The sequence below is a fragment of the Rhynchophorus ferrugineus genome, unplaced genomic scaffold, assembly GCF_030347505.1.
Source record: "Rhynchophorus ferrugineus isolate W39M unplaced genomic scaffold, kcgeb_rfMv2 rfM7, whole genome shotgun sequence".
NCBI classification, from domain to species: Eukaryota; Metazoa; Arthropoda; class Insecta; order Coleoptera; family Curculionidae; genus Rhynchophorus; species Rhynchophorus ferrugineus.
This window is the reverse complement of record NW_027472586.1, coordinates 11,269,726-11,282,785: the sequence shown is the minus strand read 5'-3', so window position 1 is coordinate 11,282,785 and position 13,060 is coordinate 11,269,726. Positions and strand designations below refer to the sequence as shown.

General features: G+C 30.3%; 1 protein-coding gene across 2 annotated transcripts in view; it reads left to right on the top strand.

Annotated features, from left to right (window-relative positions):
- The window catches only part of LOC143199628 (diuretic hormone receptor), a 131,735-nt gene that overhangs the window by 26,787 nt on the left and 91,888 nt on the right, over positions 1-13,060 (top strand). For both annotated transcript variants that reach the window (XM_076409574.1, XM_076409573.1), the window contains exons 5-6: positions 4,543-4,639; positions 10,172-10,252. In XM_076409574.1, the coding sequence (XP_076265689.1) occupies positions 4,543-4,639; positions 10,172-10,252 (178 nt within the window). The remainder of the gene's footprint in view (positions 1-4,542; positions 4,640-10,171; positions 10,253-13,060) is intronic.

Below are 13,060 nucleotides of genomic sequence, written 5' to 3'. Positions count from 1 at the left end.
TGTTTGTTCTGTATAAACTGAACACATTAAAATTTCATTATCCCGAAAATAGGATTATGTTTTCGGCGAGTTCGATATTTCGTGGCGGTGTCGAACAGAGATGGGATTGGGATTGATCGTAAAGATTTGTTTTGTGAATTAAGTTTGTTTAGAGATGTTAATTTCGCTCTCACTTGCCCTCCATGATCTCAGCGACTAAATTTTAGCACACTAGACGCTTTTTAATTACGACTCTTAGTAAAAATAAAGTATTTGCTTTAAGATTCTGCCATAACGGACAGTTAGTCATGGTATTCATGCAAACATTACAAGAATAAATCTGTTGTTTACTTATAGCTTCTGCGTAACATCGTGCCACTCGAATTGTACGACAAAACTATAGCACAGCTAGGTATAAAAATAGAATTGATTAACATTTTTAATATTTATTTCAGTAACAGTCACAGCACCATCAATTTTTACAGTGTCAATCAGTTTCTTCAGGTTTTTAGCATTATATTGATCTACATTTTTGCACTCATCTTGGATAAAATTAGTTGTTGTTAGTTGTCATTTGAGTACACATTATGTGCTAACTTACCCCAACAATTTTCAGTAATATTAGAATCAGGGTCTGAAAAATAGTCTTTAAAGAGCTTCGCGGAATGAACAACAGAATTGTCTTGTTGAATAGTATAATTTTAAGCTTAATGTGTGATAATTAAAAATAGCGAATGAAGTCAATAAACAGTTAAAAACATAGTTTATTATTTGCTAAAGTTAAATCGCACAAACTCGGTGGTCAATTTGAGGGTCACCTCTACGGCAGAAAATTATACCTTCAAAGCGTTCATAAGGAATAGTCATAGTAAAGCCCACCTAGTACCATCCTTTTGAGACCACGTATCACACACATACATTTCATTAAGTTTGGGTTAAATTAAATCAATAATCATCATTCTGTAGTACTGGACGTTGATGAATGAGGAAGTACAATGCATCAGCTATTTCTTCCGCCTAAAATTGGCATCAGACACTAACTTTGAGTAGATGCATTTTACCTGACAAACCTTCTGGTGAACTTTCTATAAGATCCAAGTAAAAGTTTTATTATTTCAAATAGATAACAGGTCAATTGAATAATCCTCGGCCTGACACATAGATGGCGCTACTAGAATTAAATTCATGCATTTTTTAGTTAGCCCTAAACCTCAAAATATGAGTGTATAAATTTGGAAGCTCTCGGATCATTAGTTTGTAAATTATAGCATTTTGAGTGAAGCAACTTTTGTTATTGTGAAAAAATAACGGATAAAATAGAATTTTGCGTGTTGATAAAATATTGCTTTTTGAAGGTAAAAAATACAGTTGAAGCAAAAACTTGGCTTGATGCCGAGTTTCCGGACACTGCCTCAGGAAAATCAACCATCAAGGATTGGTATACTAAGTTGAAACCTGGTGAAATGAGCACCGAAGACGGTGAACGCAGTAGACGCCCAAAAGAAGTTGTTACCGACGAAAACATTTAAAAAATCCACAAAATGATTTTGAATGACCGTAAATTGAAATTGAATGAAATAACAGATACTCTAAATATATCACGTGTACATCATATCATTCACGAATATTTGGGTATGAGAAATCCCTGTGCAAAGTGGGTGCCGCGCGAGCTCACTTTTGACAAAAAACAACAACGAGTTGATGAATCGGAGCAGTGTTTGAAGATGATTAAGCGTAATAAACTTGTTTTTGCCTCGATATGTGACAATGGATGAAGCATGGCTCCATCATTTCACTCCGAAATTTAATCCGAGTGGACTGCACACGACGAACCCGTTCCAAAACTTGCGAAAACGCAACAGTCGGCTGGCAAGGTTATGGCGTCTGTATTTTGGGATGCATATGGAATAATTTTCACTGACTATCTTGAAAAAGGAAGGACCATCAACAACGACTATTATATAGCGTTATTGGACCGTTTGGAGGACGAAATACGGCCCCATATGAAGAGAAATAAAGTGCTGCCTCTCCAAGACATTGCAGCGTGTCACAAGTCAGTGAAAACGATGTCAAAATCCATGAATTGTGCTTCGAATGGCTTCCTCATCCACCGTGTTCTCCAGATCTGGCCCCCAACGACTATATCCTGTTCTCAGATCTCAAAAGAATGCTCGTTGGGAAGAAATGTTCATCAAATGAAGAGGTGATCGCCGAAACTGAGGCCTATTATGAAAAAAAAGGACAAATCGTAGTATAAAAATAGCATCAAAAAGTTAGAGGGTCGCTATAATCTGTGTATCACCCTTGAAGGGAATTATGTTGAATAAAAAATACTAATTTTGCCAAAAAAATATGTTTTACTATAGTAGGCCGGGGACTTTTCAATTGACCTGTTAGTTGTCAATCGTGTTACTTGCGAGATCATGATAATTCCACAGCAACAGGTTACCAACAGTAATGTCTGCTATATATTCAACGTCATCTCTAATAGATTACTTTATTATTAGGATTTCTAACTCGCCCTCGCAAGAACAACGAATGGCGCATCCACCATTCCATCGACTCCCCTCAAGACCGCAAAATTACCGCAATAAATACGACTAACGATTTCGTGTATAGGCGATCGGACGCGATCCAATTTCCCAGATTTAAAGTTCAGGCACGAAAATTACTTCCGCTATTATTAATCATGCCGAATGCCTACCAGAAATTCATTATATTATTGCTATACAATTCGTAATAATGATTTTAAGTGATATCGATTCGCCGCAGGATGAAAAACTCTTCATCATGCTGGTAACCTGCGTGGTTGTAAACCTTTGACGGTTGAACTCGATGAACTTTGTGACGTCTATTCACCTATTGTGGGTATATATATGGAAAGATATTGTACTGTCTATTTGTGTTTTTTTTTTTACTTATCTTATGTAATTCTACCTAAATGGTTTTTTTATTTAATTACTCCTTTTAAAAACTATTCAGAACGACTCTTCCCCAACTACTACAAGGTGAATTTTTCTGAAAATTACAGATTATATTTATTATTCCCTCGTATTTTTTTTCCTTTTATTTGTAATACCTTTCTTGTCGCTTCTCAATATATATTCTCTCTGCTGTACTGTCTGATGCTTTATTTTCCAAACTATATCTATTTCAATTTATTCTCCAATATATTTTTAATATGTACTAACTTTTATTGTTCTTCTTAACTTAATTTTCTCTATTCTTATTTTTTCTTCGATTTTTTGTCGTTCGTTTTTATTATTGTTATTGTTTCTTTACTATACACTTTTGTTAATTCCACTAGCGTTTAATATACTTCCTTTTGCAATTTTTAATGTATGTTTACTTTACAATAATATTTAAACTGCACAGAATATTTTGCTGGTTTTTATAATTTCATCTCTTATTTCTATCTCCCTTTCTCCATATTCTAACACCATACTTTCTAGATACTTAAACTGTTTTACCTTTTCTTAACCATTCTCTTTGTTAATACAATTTCAGCTGTCAGTTTTTGTCTTTCTGATATTAATTATTGGTTTTAACTATTACAATTAGGTCAACGATACAGGATTCTTATCCACCTTCTAATTTTATTGTGTTATTATTGTATGTTCTATTATATGAAAATTTTTCTTTTCCATTAATGGTAAATTCTTAACTTTATTTTGGTTTTATTATACTAGTATTATTTTGGGCTAGTACCATCTTCATTAGATTTTGTAATTTAACTGATATTCTCTTTCCATTCCTTCAATTGCCTCCTCTTCATATACAACATTTCAGTTTTTATTTCTTGATATATTATTATTAATTTTTATTTATTGTTATTTTATTATCCTTTTAGAGTTTTATCTAACGAATCCACACTGATAACTTTGTATTCTTCATCGCCATCATTTTTTCTTTATATCTGTTTCACATTTTTCATTGAAGCATTGCTTTTATGTTGTCCTATGTTCCTACTTTCATCGACTTTTTCCTATTCCTGCATATATTTTTTCCCTGTGACCAATTTCTGTCTTATTTCCTCTTTAGTTCTTTTTTGCTTTTGCTTTTGTGGATTTTTTTTTTCATTCACCATACCATAGATAGTAAATGCCTATATTCTAACAGTTGTCATTGATTTTTAACATGATTTATTTGTGTTATATGTTGCGTGAAAATGGAAAAAAATAATAGAACAAACAATAGTTTTTTCAATTTCATTTTAAATAAATTTATTAATAAACATAGCCAGCTGAAAACAACGCTTAATATTATTAATATAACCCAGTATATGGGTTATATTTATAATACGACAACCATATTTTCTATTTATCTGACAATTTCAGACGAACCGAGAACAATAGCTTTTAGTTCTGCGGTATACAGCTCACCAAATCTCAAAATAAATATACTATTCCACCAACTCTCCAGATGACTGAGACAAAAAGGCTTTTAGCTTCGGCTATCATCAATATTTTCAAACGCGCACTTCTGGAACACAAAATGTGTCCTGGATGAACACATTTATTTGCGACATCGAATCTATATATAATACTGTTTTTCCATTTACAGGTAAATTTTAGGGAACAGATGGCAATAATGTGCGTGTTCCTCGTTACCCTTCTCCATTATTTCCACATTACGACCTTTTTTTGGATGTTCGTAGAAGGTAAGACAATTTCTTAAAATATATATTGTAATATATCATTGATACAGTGTCTTTATAAATAATTTATTATTATATATATATATATATATATATATATATATATATATATATATATATATATATATAGTTTTCTCTTAAATTCGAGTAACAATAATATGTATAGTCTATTCAAATTTTGTTTGTGCATACGTCGTCATGAAGATGTTTAATATATTGCCTGCCGCAATTTGTAAATTCATTTTAGAATCAGACAATATTTTCCTTCCCATTTTATTCTAGTTGAAAAGAGAGACAATTCTGTCTAATTAGTTCAAACGCGTAAACGAATGAACCTGTCAAAGTCGTCCGGTTGTCACACGAATGCAAAATTCTTGAAACCTATAGTAATAAGAGGTTATAACTCTAACCTATGAACTAGAATTTATATAACTAGAATTTTATTGTCTGTCAAAGGCAAACTGAACTAAAACTCAGAGTTCAATCGGCAACATTGCGAAATTGTGATGTCACAAATTTAAATGACATATACACAAAATAACTTTTAATGGACTATAGGTGTATTTTGATAAAGAATGATTTAAACCTAAATATAATATTAAGACATGCATTCTCCAGCCTATACAGGCCAGTGCTGAGGCGCAAGTCTTTTTAATTATACTACTAAAGAAATTTAAAAAGTAGTACACTACTCAAAACAGTAATAGTTTTATCCACACAAACACAATATTTATTTATAAAACTAAGGATATTTGAATATCGTCGCAAATTACGTTTCAACATTCCGTATAGCCTGTATTCAATGATTTCGAAGGAAACAAGTTTTGTTTGAATTCCGGACAGGCTTTTCTATCAGAATAAATATTCAGGGCGTATGTTTCGCCAAGAATCGAATAAAAGAAAACAAAAACAGAGAAGGTCTCGAGTTTGTAAAAGATATTGTCGTGAGAGACTGCAGTGAGGCTGCTTACATTTCGAAAATAAATATTATTGTTCTGTACGTTTCCTTTATATATATATATATATATATATATATATATATATATATATATATATATATATATATATATATATATGCGTGTTTGTTTATTTTTATTTAAAACGAATGATTATTATTTTTGTGACGTTCCATCGATATACTAGAATAAAGGATTCTTCTTCTTATTATCTTCTATAGCAACATTCTTCTTTTTAGTACATGTTGTCCTAATTTGTTTTACGATTTAAAATTACAAAGTAGTCTTCTCTTTGGTATTTGTATAATTTATATGGCTCTAACCTCAGAGTCTATCTTAATTAAGCTTGTAACACTTTGCCATGCCCCTTATTTGTCTTGCTTTATATTTCTTGAGCTCTATTCAATGACCAACATAACAGTTTTGTTATCCCTTCTGGTTTGTCATGAATAATACCGTTTTCTGTGTTGTTTGGTTTCTTGTAAGCTATCTCCTGTTATATCCCATACAGATTTTTTATTATCTACTATAGCAATATAGCAAAATAACATTAATAAGTTATTTGTCTTTGTCCTAATTTGTTTTGCGATTTAAAATTATAAAGTAGTCTTCTTTTTAGTATTTGTATAATTTATATGGCTCTAACCTAAGGGTCTGTGTTAAATAAGCTTGTAAAACTTGCTAAACTTGTCTTCTTTTATATCCTGTAAAAAGTTTTTTTATGTACCATAACAAACTAGCAAATTAACATTAATAAGCTATTTGTCGTTGTCCTAATTTGTTTTACGATTTAAAAAAGTAGTCTTCTTTTTGGTATTTTTATAATTTATATGGCTCTGACCTCAGAGTCTGCCTTAATTAAACTTATAACACTTTGCCATGCCTCTTATTTGTCTTGCTTTAAATTTTTTAAGTTCTATTCAATGACCAGCATAACATTTTTGTTATCATTTCTGGTTTGTCATGAATAATACCATTTTCTATGTTGTTTGGTTCTTGTAAGCTATCTCCTGTTATATCCCATACAGATTTTTTATTATCTACTATAGCAATCTAGCAAACTAACATTAATAAGTTATTTGTCTTTGTCCTAATCTGTTTTAAAATTACAAAGTTGTCTTCTTTTTAGTATTTGCATAATTTATATGGCTCTTACCTAAGAGTCTGTCTTAATTAAGCTTGCAAAACTTGTCTAAACTTGTCTTCTTTTATATCCTATAAAAAGTTTTTTTATTATGTACAATATCAAACTAGCGAATTAACATTAATTAGTTATTTGTCGTTGTCCTAATTTGTTACATTTCCAAATTACAAAGTAGTCTACGGCAGACATTTGAATTAACGTCTACGTCACTATTTTCAATGTACATTTCAATGAATTTTGTAATAATGTGTGACTGTGATGTTAATTCAGTAAATAAGTTCACTGAATTAACACTGAATCTCAATATTGGTGTGCTCTGTTCATATTTTTGAGCATAGTCCTTGATAACCTTATCGACAGCTTCTTCCTTCAGGTCCTGTTATTCAGATTGTCCTGTTATGCAATACCTCGCAGTATCTTGTTTTGAAATATTTTTACAATACTTTTATTGCTTTGGCTAGTACAACGCCATAGTCGAACACTATAAGTCCACACAAGTTTCAAGACTTGCCGGTAAAGCAAAAGCTGATTATATACTGACACAGCTAAATATCTACCTACTTACCAGTGTATTTTTTATACTTCGGCACCAGTTCTTCAATGTTTTTCTTAACATGTGACTTCCACTTAAGTTTAACATCAAGGGCGATATCAAGTTATTTGGCTGTATTTACATACGGACTACTTGCTAGTTTATATACACTGGCTTAAGCTTCATTCTTTTGTTGGTGAAATAAATATGCAGTGATTTATCTCTATTCATTTTGATGTGCCATTTTTCTGTCCGGCATTGTATTTCGGAAATATTGAAATTTTTCAGTTGGCTTAGTATTGTTACCTTTGATGGTATGCAGTGACATACAGGCCTGTTAGATATTAATTTAAATGATCCCACAAAAATGCTTCAACTAATAATTAATTAATATATATAGATATATATATATATATATATATATATATATATATATATATATATATATATATATATATATATATATATATATAATGTAATTTCCTGCTTGGTGTTATATTTCTTCAAGTTCAAAGCCAGGGAATTACCGAACCTGCTGCATTATTTATTAAAATATAGCGTTCTCATTCGAGCCAGTGACTGTTACTGCTTTAATCATAACGCCATTTCCCCTCTCGCCCGCTCAACCCTTCCACCCTCTTTCTCATCTCGGCTCCGTTCCATATTCCGATGCAGTTTGCTATGGCATTTTAAATTTCGATTTACTCCTAAAATTGCTCACTTCAGTTCGGCTTCTGCCGCCAACTGAAAAGTAAAGTAGGTCTGGAGCTTTTGGTTTAAAATTCGACAGATTTCTTTCTTTTAATTTACCATATATATAATATATATTTAATTATTGTTGAAGCGTTTTTGTGAAATCATTTAAATGTATATGTATACATCTATTTTATGCATTTATTATCGAAGAGCTTACAAATAATTTTACAGTCGCAATAATTTATAAATTAGAGCTGTTTTATTATGTACACATTGAGCTTTTTTCCACACCAGTATCGGTTCGGTTCTAGGCGTGTTTTTGTATGTAGTGGTATCCCCGAAGGCCGAATCCACATAATTATTAATTGTATATCTGAGTTATGTATTTTACTTTAATTAGGTTGCAATTTATGTTTTACATTTAGTTCTTGTTTCTTTCGACGCAATGTGTCCTTGTAAAATCATTATGATATTACTATATTTCTCTTTAGTTTGTGCTGTTACTATCTGTATACATCTTTCTTGATAAAACTACATTTAATCACTACATTCTCCTTAATGCATTTGCCATACCTGCAAAACAGTTAGTGTTATTTCTCTTTTCATACATGTTAACCAAACATTCATGTATATTCCGAACAATAACACACATTCTTATAAAACTTTCACACTCTATAATACAATTCCGTACAAACAAAGTATATTAATTGTATACTGACCTTTAGTGGTTTCCTCTTTTATCACCCTGTCTTGATAATCGTCAGCATTCAATCAAGTGAATAACTAAGGTGTTTATTTCCAATATATCAAAAACTCGCCCAAGATTCCACAATTTGTCAATTTCTTCTGCAATGTGTGTGATCGAGCTCACACAAACCGAAGGTGCTATTTTCAACATTGCCTCTTTCCATAAATCCAGACAGTTCTGGTTTGAATATCCTACTCCACCTTAATGCATTTGCCATATCTGCAAAACAGTTAGTGTTATTTCTCTCCTCATACATATCCCGTACATATATAGTGATATATATGGTGCATTGTACATAACAATAACTCCAAGTTCTTTAAGAGCTGATTTTCAAACTACTGCATTAGATAACTTATGGTTAATTTCTTCATGGTAGTCGCCCTTGGACTTGGAGAAACACTAATTCTGTACCAGGAATAAAACCATTCCTATTTCCAGCATGAAGAACTATATGTCTAATGTCTATTGAATAAATGTTATGACTAACATAACCTAATCGATAGTTATTCCAACATTTACCTTTTTCCATCTACTTTTGTTGTCTTTACACTATATTTATTATCATCTTGCCATGAGCAACCCAATATACATTCTGAAATATTCATATCTCATTTAAATATATAAATTGATATATTTCCTCCTTGTTTTGTTACATGTTTTTAAAAATTGTATTCTTTTAAAACCAATTTCAGGAAATTCCATTAAACCCCTTCGTGGTTTATCTTTACACCACTTAAATCCTATATTATCCAACAATGTATGAACGGATGTCCTACATCTCTCAAATAGCTGTATATCTTTTGTATTTTTATGTATACTTTCCATATTAACAATTTTTTCTGAAATAATTGTATTAAGTTATGTTTCGATTGAAGAAACTACTTACTGTTTCATACATTTCGTATCATATTTGATCTCTGAAACACCAAGCTGATCTTGATTCGTCACCTGTTTCGCATAAACACGATTTCTTTTTGGCGAATTTAAGGTTATGTTGTTTTTTATTTTTGAGATATTTTAGTGACCGTGTCTGTACTAATATACAGTGCAGCTGCAAGGCGCAAAAAAATATTTTCAATAAAAACTGCGGCAATTTTAAATTCATTAAAACAAAGAGTTAAAACAACGTTTGCCGGTTCATAACCTGTAGTTATAATATTTTAAAGAATTTTCAGACGTTTGCAAACGGGCAACTTTTGCAGGCTCATTCCGTTACATGTTTGAACTTCTCTAATAGCATTCTATCTCTTTTTAAATAGAATAAAGTGATAAGGACAATATTGTCTGATGTAAAACGAATTTACAAGTTTAGACAGACATATAGTGATAATCGATAAAAAAATATTTTCTTTAAATATAAACCTTAAACTTTCTTTTTTCCAACATTTTGTATTACTTTTTAAAAAATATTATTTGTTCTTTTAAAATTGTATTGATTTAATATTTTATCAAATTACAGGTCTCTATTTATACATTCTGGTTGTGAGAACACTGACAAGGGAAAGCTTTAAATTACGCGTCTACCTGGCTATAGGTTGGGGTAAGTAAAAATCCATTTCACACCTACACATTTTAAAACGATCTTTTAATCGCCACTCTTTCTTTGATCTCTTTCAGTTGTCTGAAAGATGATCTGTGTTGATACATAATGCAGAAAGAGAGGAAAGGGTGAACTGTAACGTTCATTACGCATTCCCTTTCCAAAATCAATTTAAAATAACAAATTCTCTAATTATATTCAGTAAAAATTTAATGTAATTTCCTCTCTCTCTGATTATTTTTAATTAAATTTGGTTATGGTAAAGATTAAAATAAAATATACATTACAAAATTAACTTTTTCATGAAAAACTATAACAGTTTGGTTTATTTTTGGACCTTGTTCTTTTGTCAGAGGCCTGTATCTTAAAAAAAAACAATAGGATATATAAAATATTATTTCCCACTACGTCAGACAACAAAAATTTATTAGTAGGTATACAGGAAAAAAGGAAGAAAAACTATCGAATAACAAACTGGATCCTAAACTTTCTCAATTTAATATTTCGACCTGTTTCTTCCAGTTTGTATCAACAACATTCGGGGAAAGCTGAAAAGAAACCCGACCGGAGAGGAAAAAAGGAAATAAATAAAAGTTTATGTGTTTGTTTTGTTTTGGCCGTGGAGTTTTTGGCGATGGAAAACGAGACACTATTTAAATTTGATTAAAATATTCATAGATTTCTTTATAGGACTACGAAATATCATGTCAAAAGAAATATACCATTTAAATAATATACAGAAACATTACTGTCTTGAAAATTAAATCCTTAATAAAATAATTCAATACAATGCTAAAGTGTAAACATCAACAGATCAGTACAAATACAGATATAATAATTAAAGGATCAAAAGATATATAGATTATCTAAAGAAGTCTCTACGAATTGATTAGTATTTTAATAACGATATATCAATACTTTTGCCACCTTCACATTTCTGATTAGTCACTGAAAAATGGCGTATTTTGCCCTGACTGAAACACCAGTCATGATAACTATCATGATGACTAGCTTTTATTATGATATTTTATCATATATATTATCAATATCTATCTAAAAATGAAAATAAATATTTTGCTTTTGAATCCATTAATATTAATTAAATAAATACAATATTTTATAATTGTTTATACCATCATCTGTATTCCTTCACACAATATAAAATATTCAATGGATTATTTGATTGATTTTCATCTATTGACATATCTATAACCCGCATTGCACATCATCATCAAAATGTATGACATCAACACGTTGCAATAGTGCCCCATCTAGGCCGTAAATTTTTCAGGCTTGTTTCTAAAAAAGTAAATTACCCTTTTCCATTCGTGTTTTCATCATGAACAATGATATATTTGCAATGAATTATTACAAATTATTATACTAACTAATAAAACGTAAAGAAATGTTATCAGTTTAATTTTTTTTTCATCTAATTTTGTTATATTTACACTTTTTCAATTAACATCTAGTCATGAGTGGCACAATGTTCACTTTTGGAACATCGAGATGCACAAAATGAAATAAATAACCTTCCTTAATTTTATTACATGCTTCTTTAGTCTGCTATAATTAAGCTTGTAAAACTGTATCATGTCCCTTATTTGTCTTGCTTTAGATTTTTAAAACTTTATTCAATAACCGACATAACAGTTTTGTTATCCTTTCTGGTTTGTCATACCGTTTCCTATGTTGTTTGGTTTCTTGTAAACTGTCTTTTGTTTTACCCTATAAAGAGTTTTTTTATTATGAACTATAGCAATCTAGCCAATTAACATTAATAAGCTATTTGTCTTTGTCCTAATTTGTTACGGTTTAAAATTACAAAATAGTCTACAATAGACATTTAGAATTAACTTCTACGTCACTGTTTTCAATGTACTTTTTAATGAACTTTAATTGACGAGCAATGAGGTATTTTTCACTGATTGAAACACCAGTCATGATAATTATCATGATGGCTAGCTTTTATGAGTATATTTTATCAAATATATTATCAATATCGATCTAAATATGAGAATAAATATTTTGCTTTTAAATCCATTAATATTCATTAAATAAATAGAATATTTTATGTTTGTTTATACCATCATTTCTATTCCTTCACACAATATAAAATATTCAATGGATTATTTGATTGATTTTCATCTATTGACATATATATACCTCGCCTTGCACGTTATCATCAAAATGTATGACATCAACACGTTGCAGTAGTGCCCCATCAAATATTACTTTTGGTTTATTTAGACTATAACATATAACAGAATACTAACGTAAATAAAGTAATTATACAAAAGTAATGTTATCAGATTCAGTATTTTTATTTTAACAATATAATATATCTAATGCATATATTATTGAAGAACGGCCATAATACTTATACACAACCTATAACATATTTTTACTAATCACTCCATTCCCCCTAATGTATTTGTCATACTATCCCCAAGTCAGTTCGATTGGACTGAATATATAATAATAAAGTGAAAGGCGTAATACTCTATGTCCATATTATTCAACTATGTAATCTAGGCCGTACCTTTTTCGGGCTTATTTCTAAAAAAGTAAATTAAGCTTTTCCATTCGTTTTCATCATGAAGAATGATATATATGCAATGAATTATTACAAATTATTATACTAACTAATAAAACCTAAAGAAATGTTATTATAAGTTTAACCTTTTTTGATCGAATTTTGTTATATTTACACTCTTTTAATTAGCATCTTGTCATGAGTGGCCCAATGACTACTCTTAAGTTTTCTAAGATACTTCCCAAAGTTACTGAACAGTTTTCTCTGAAATA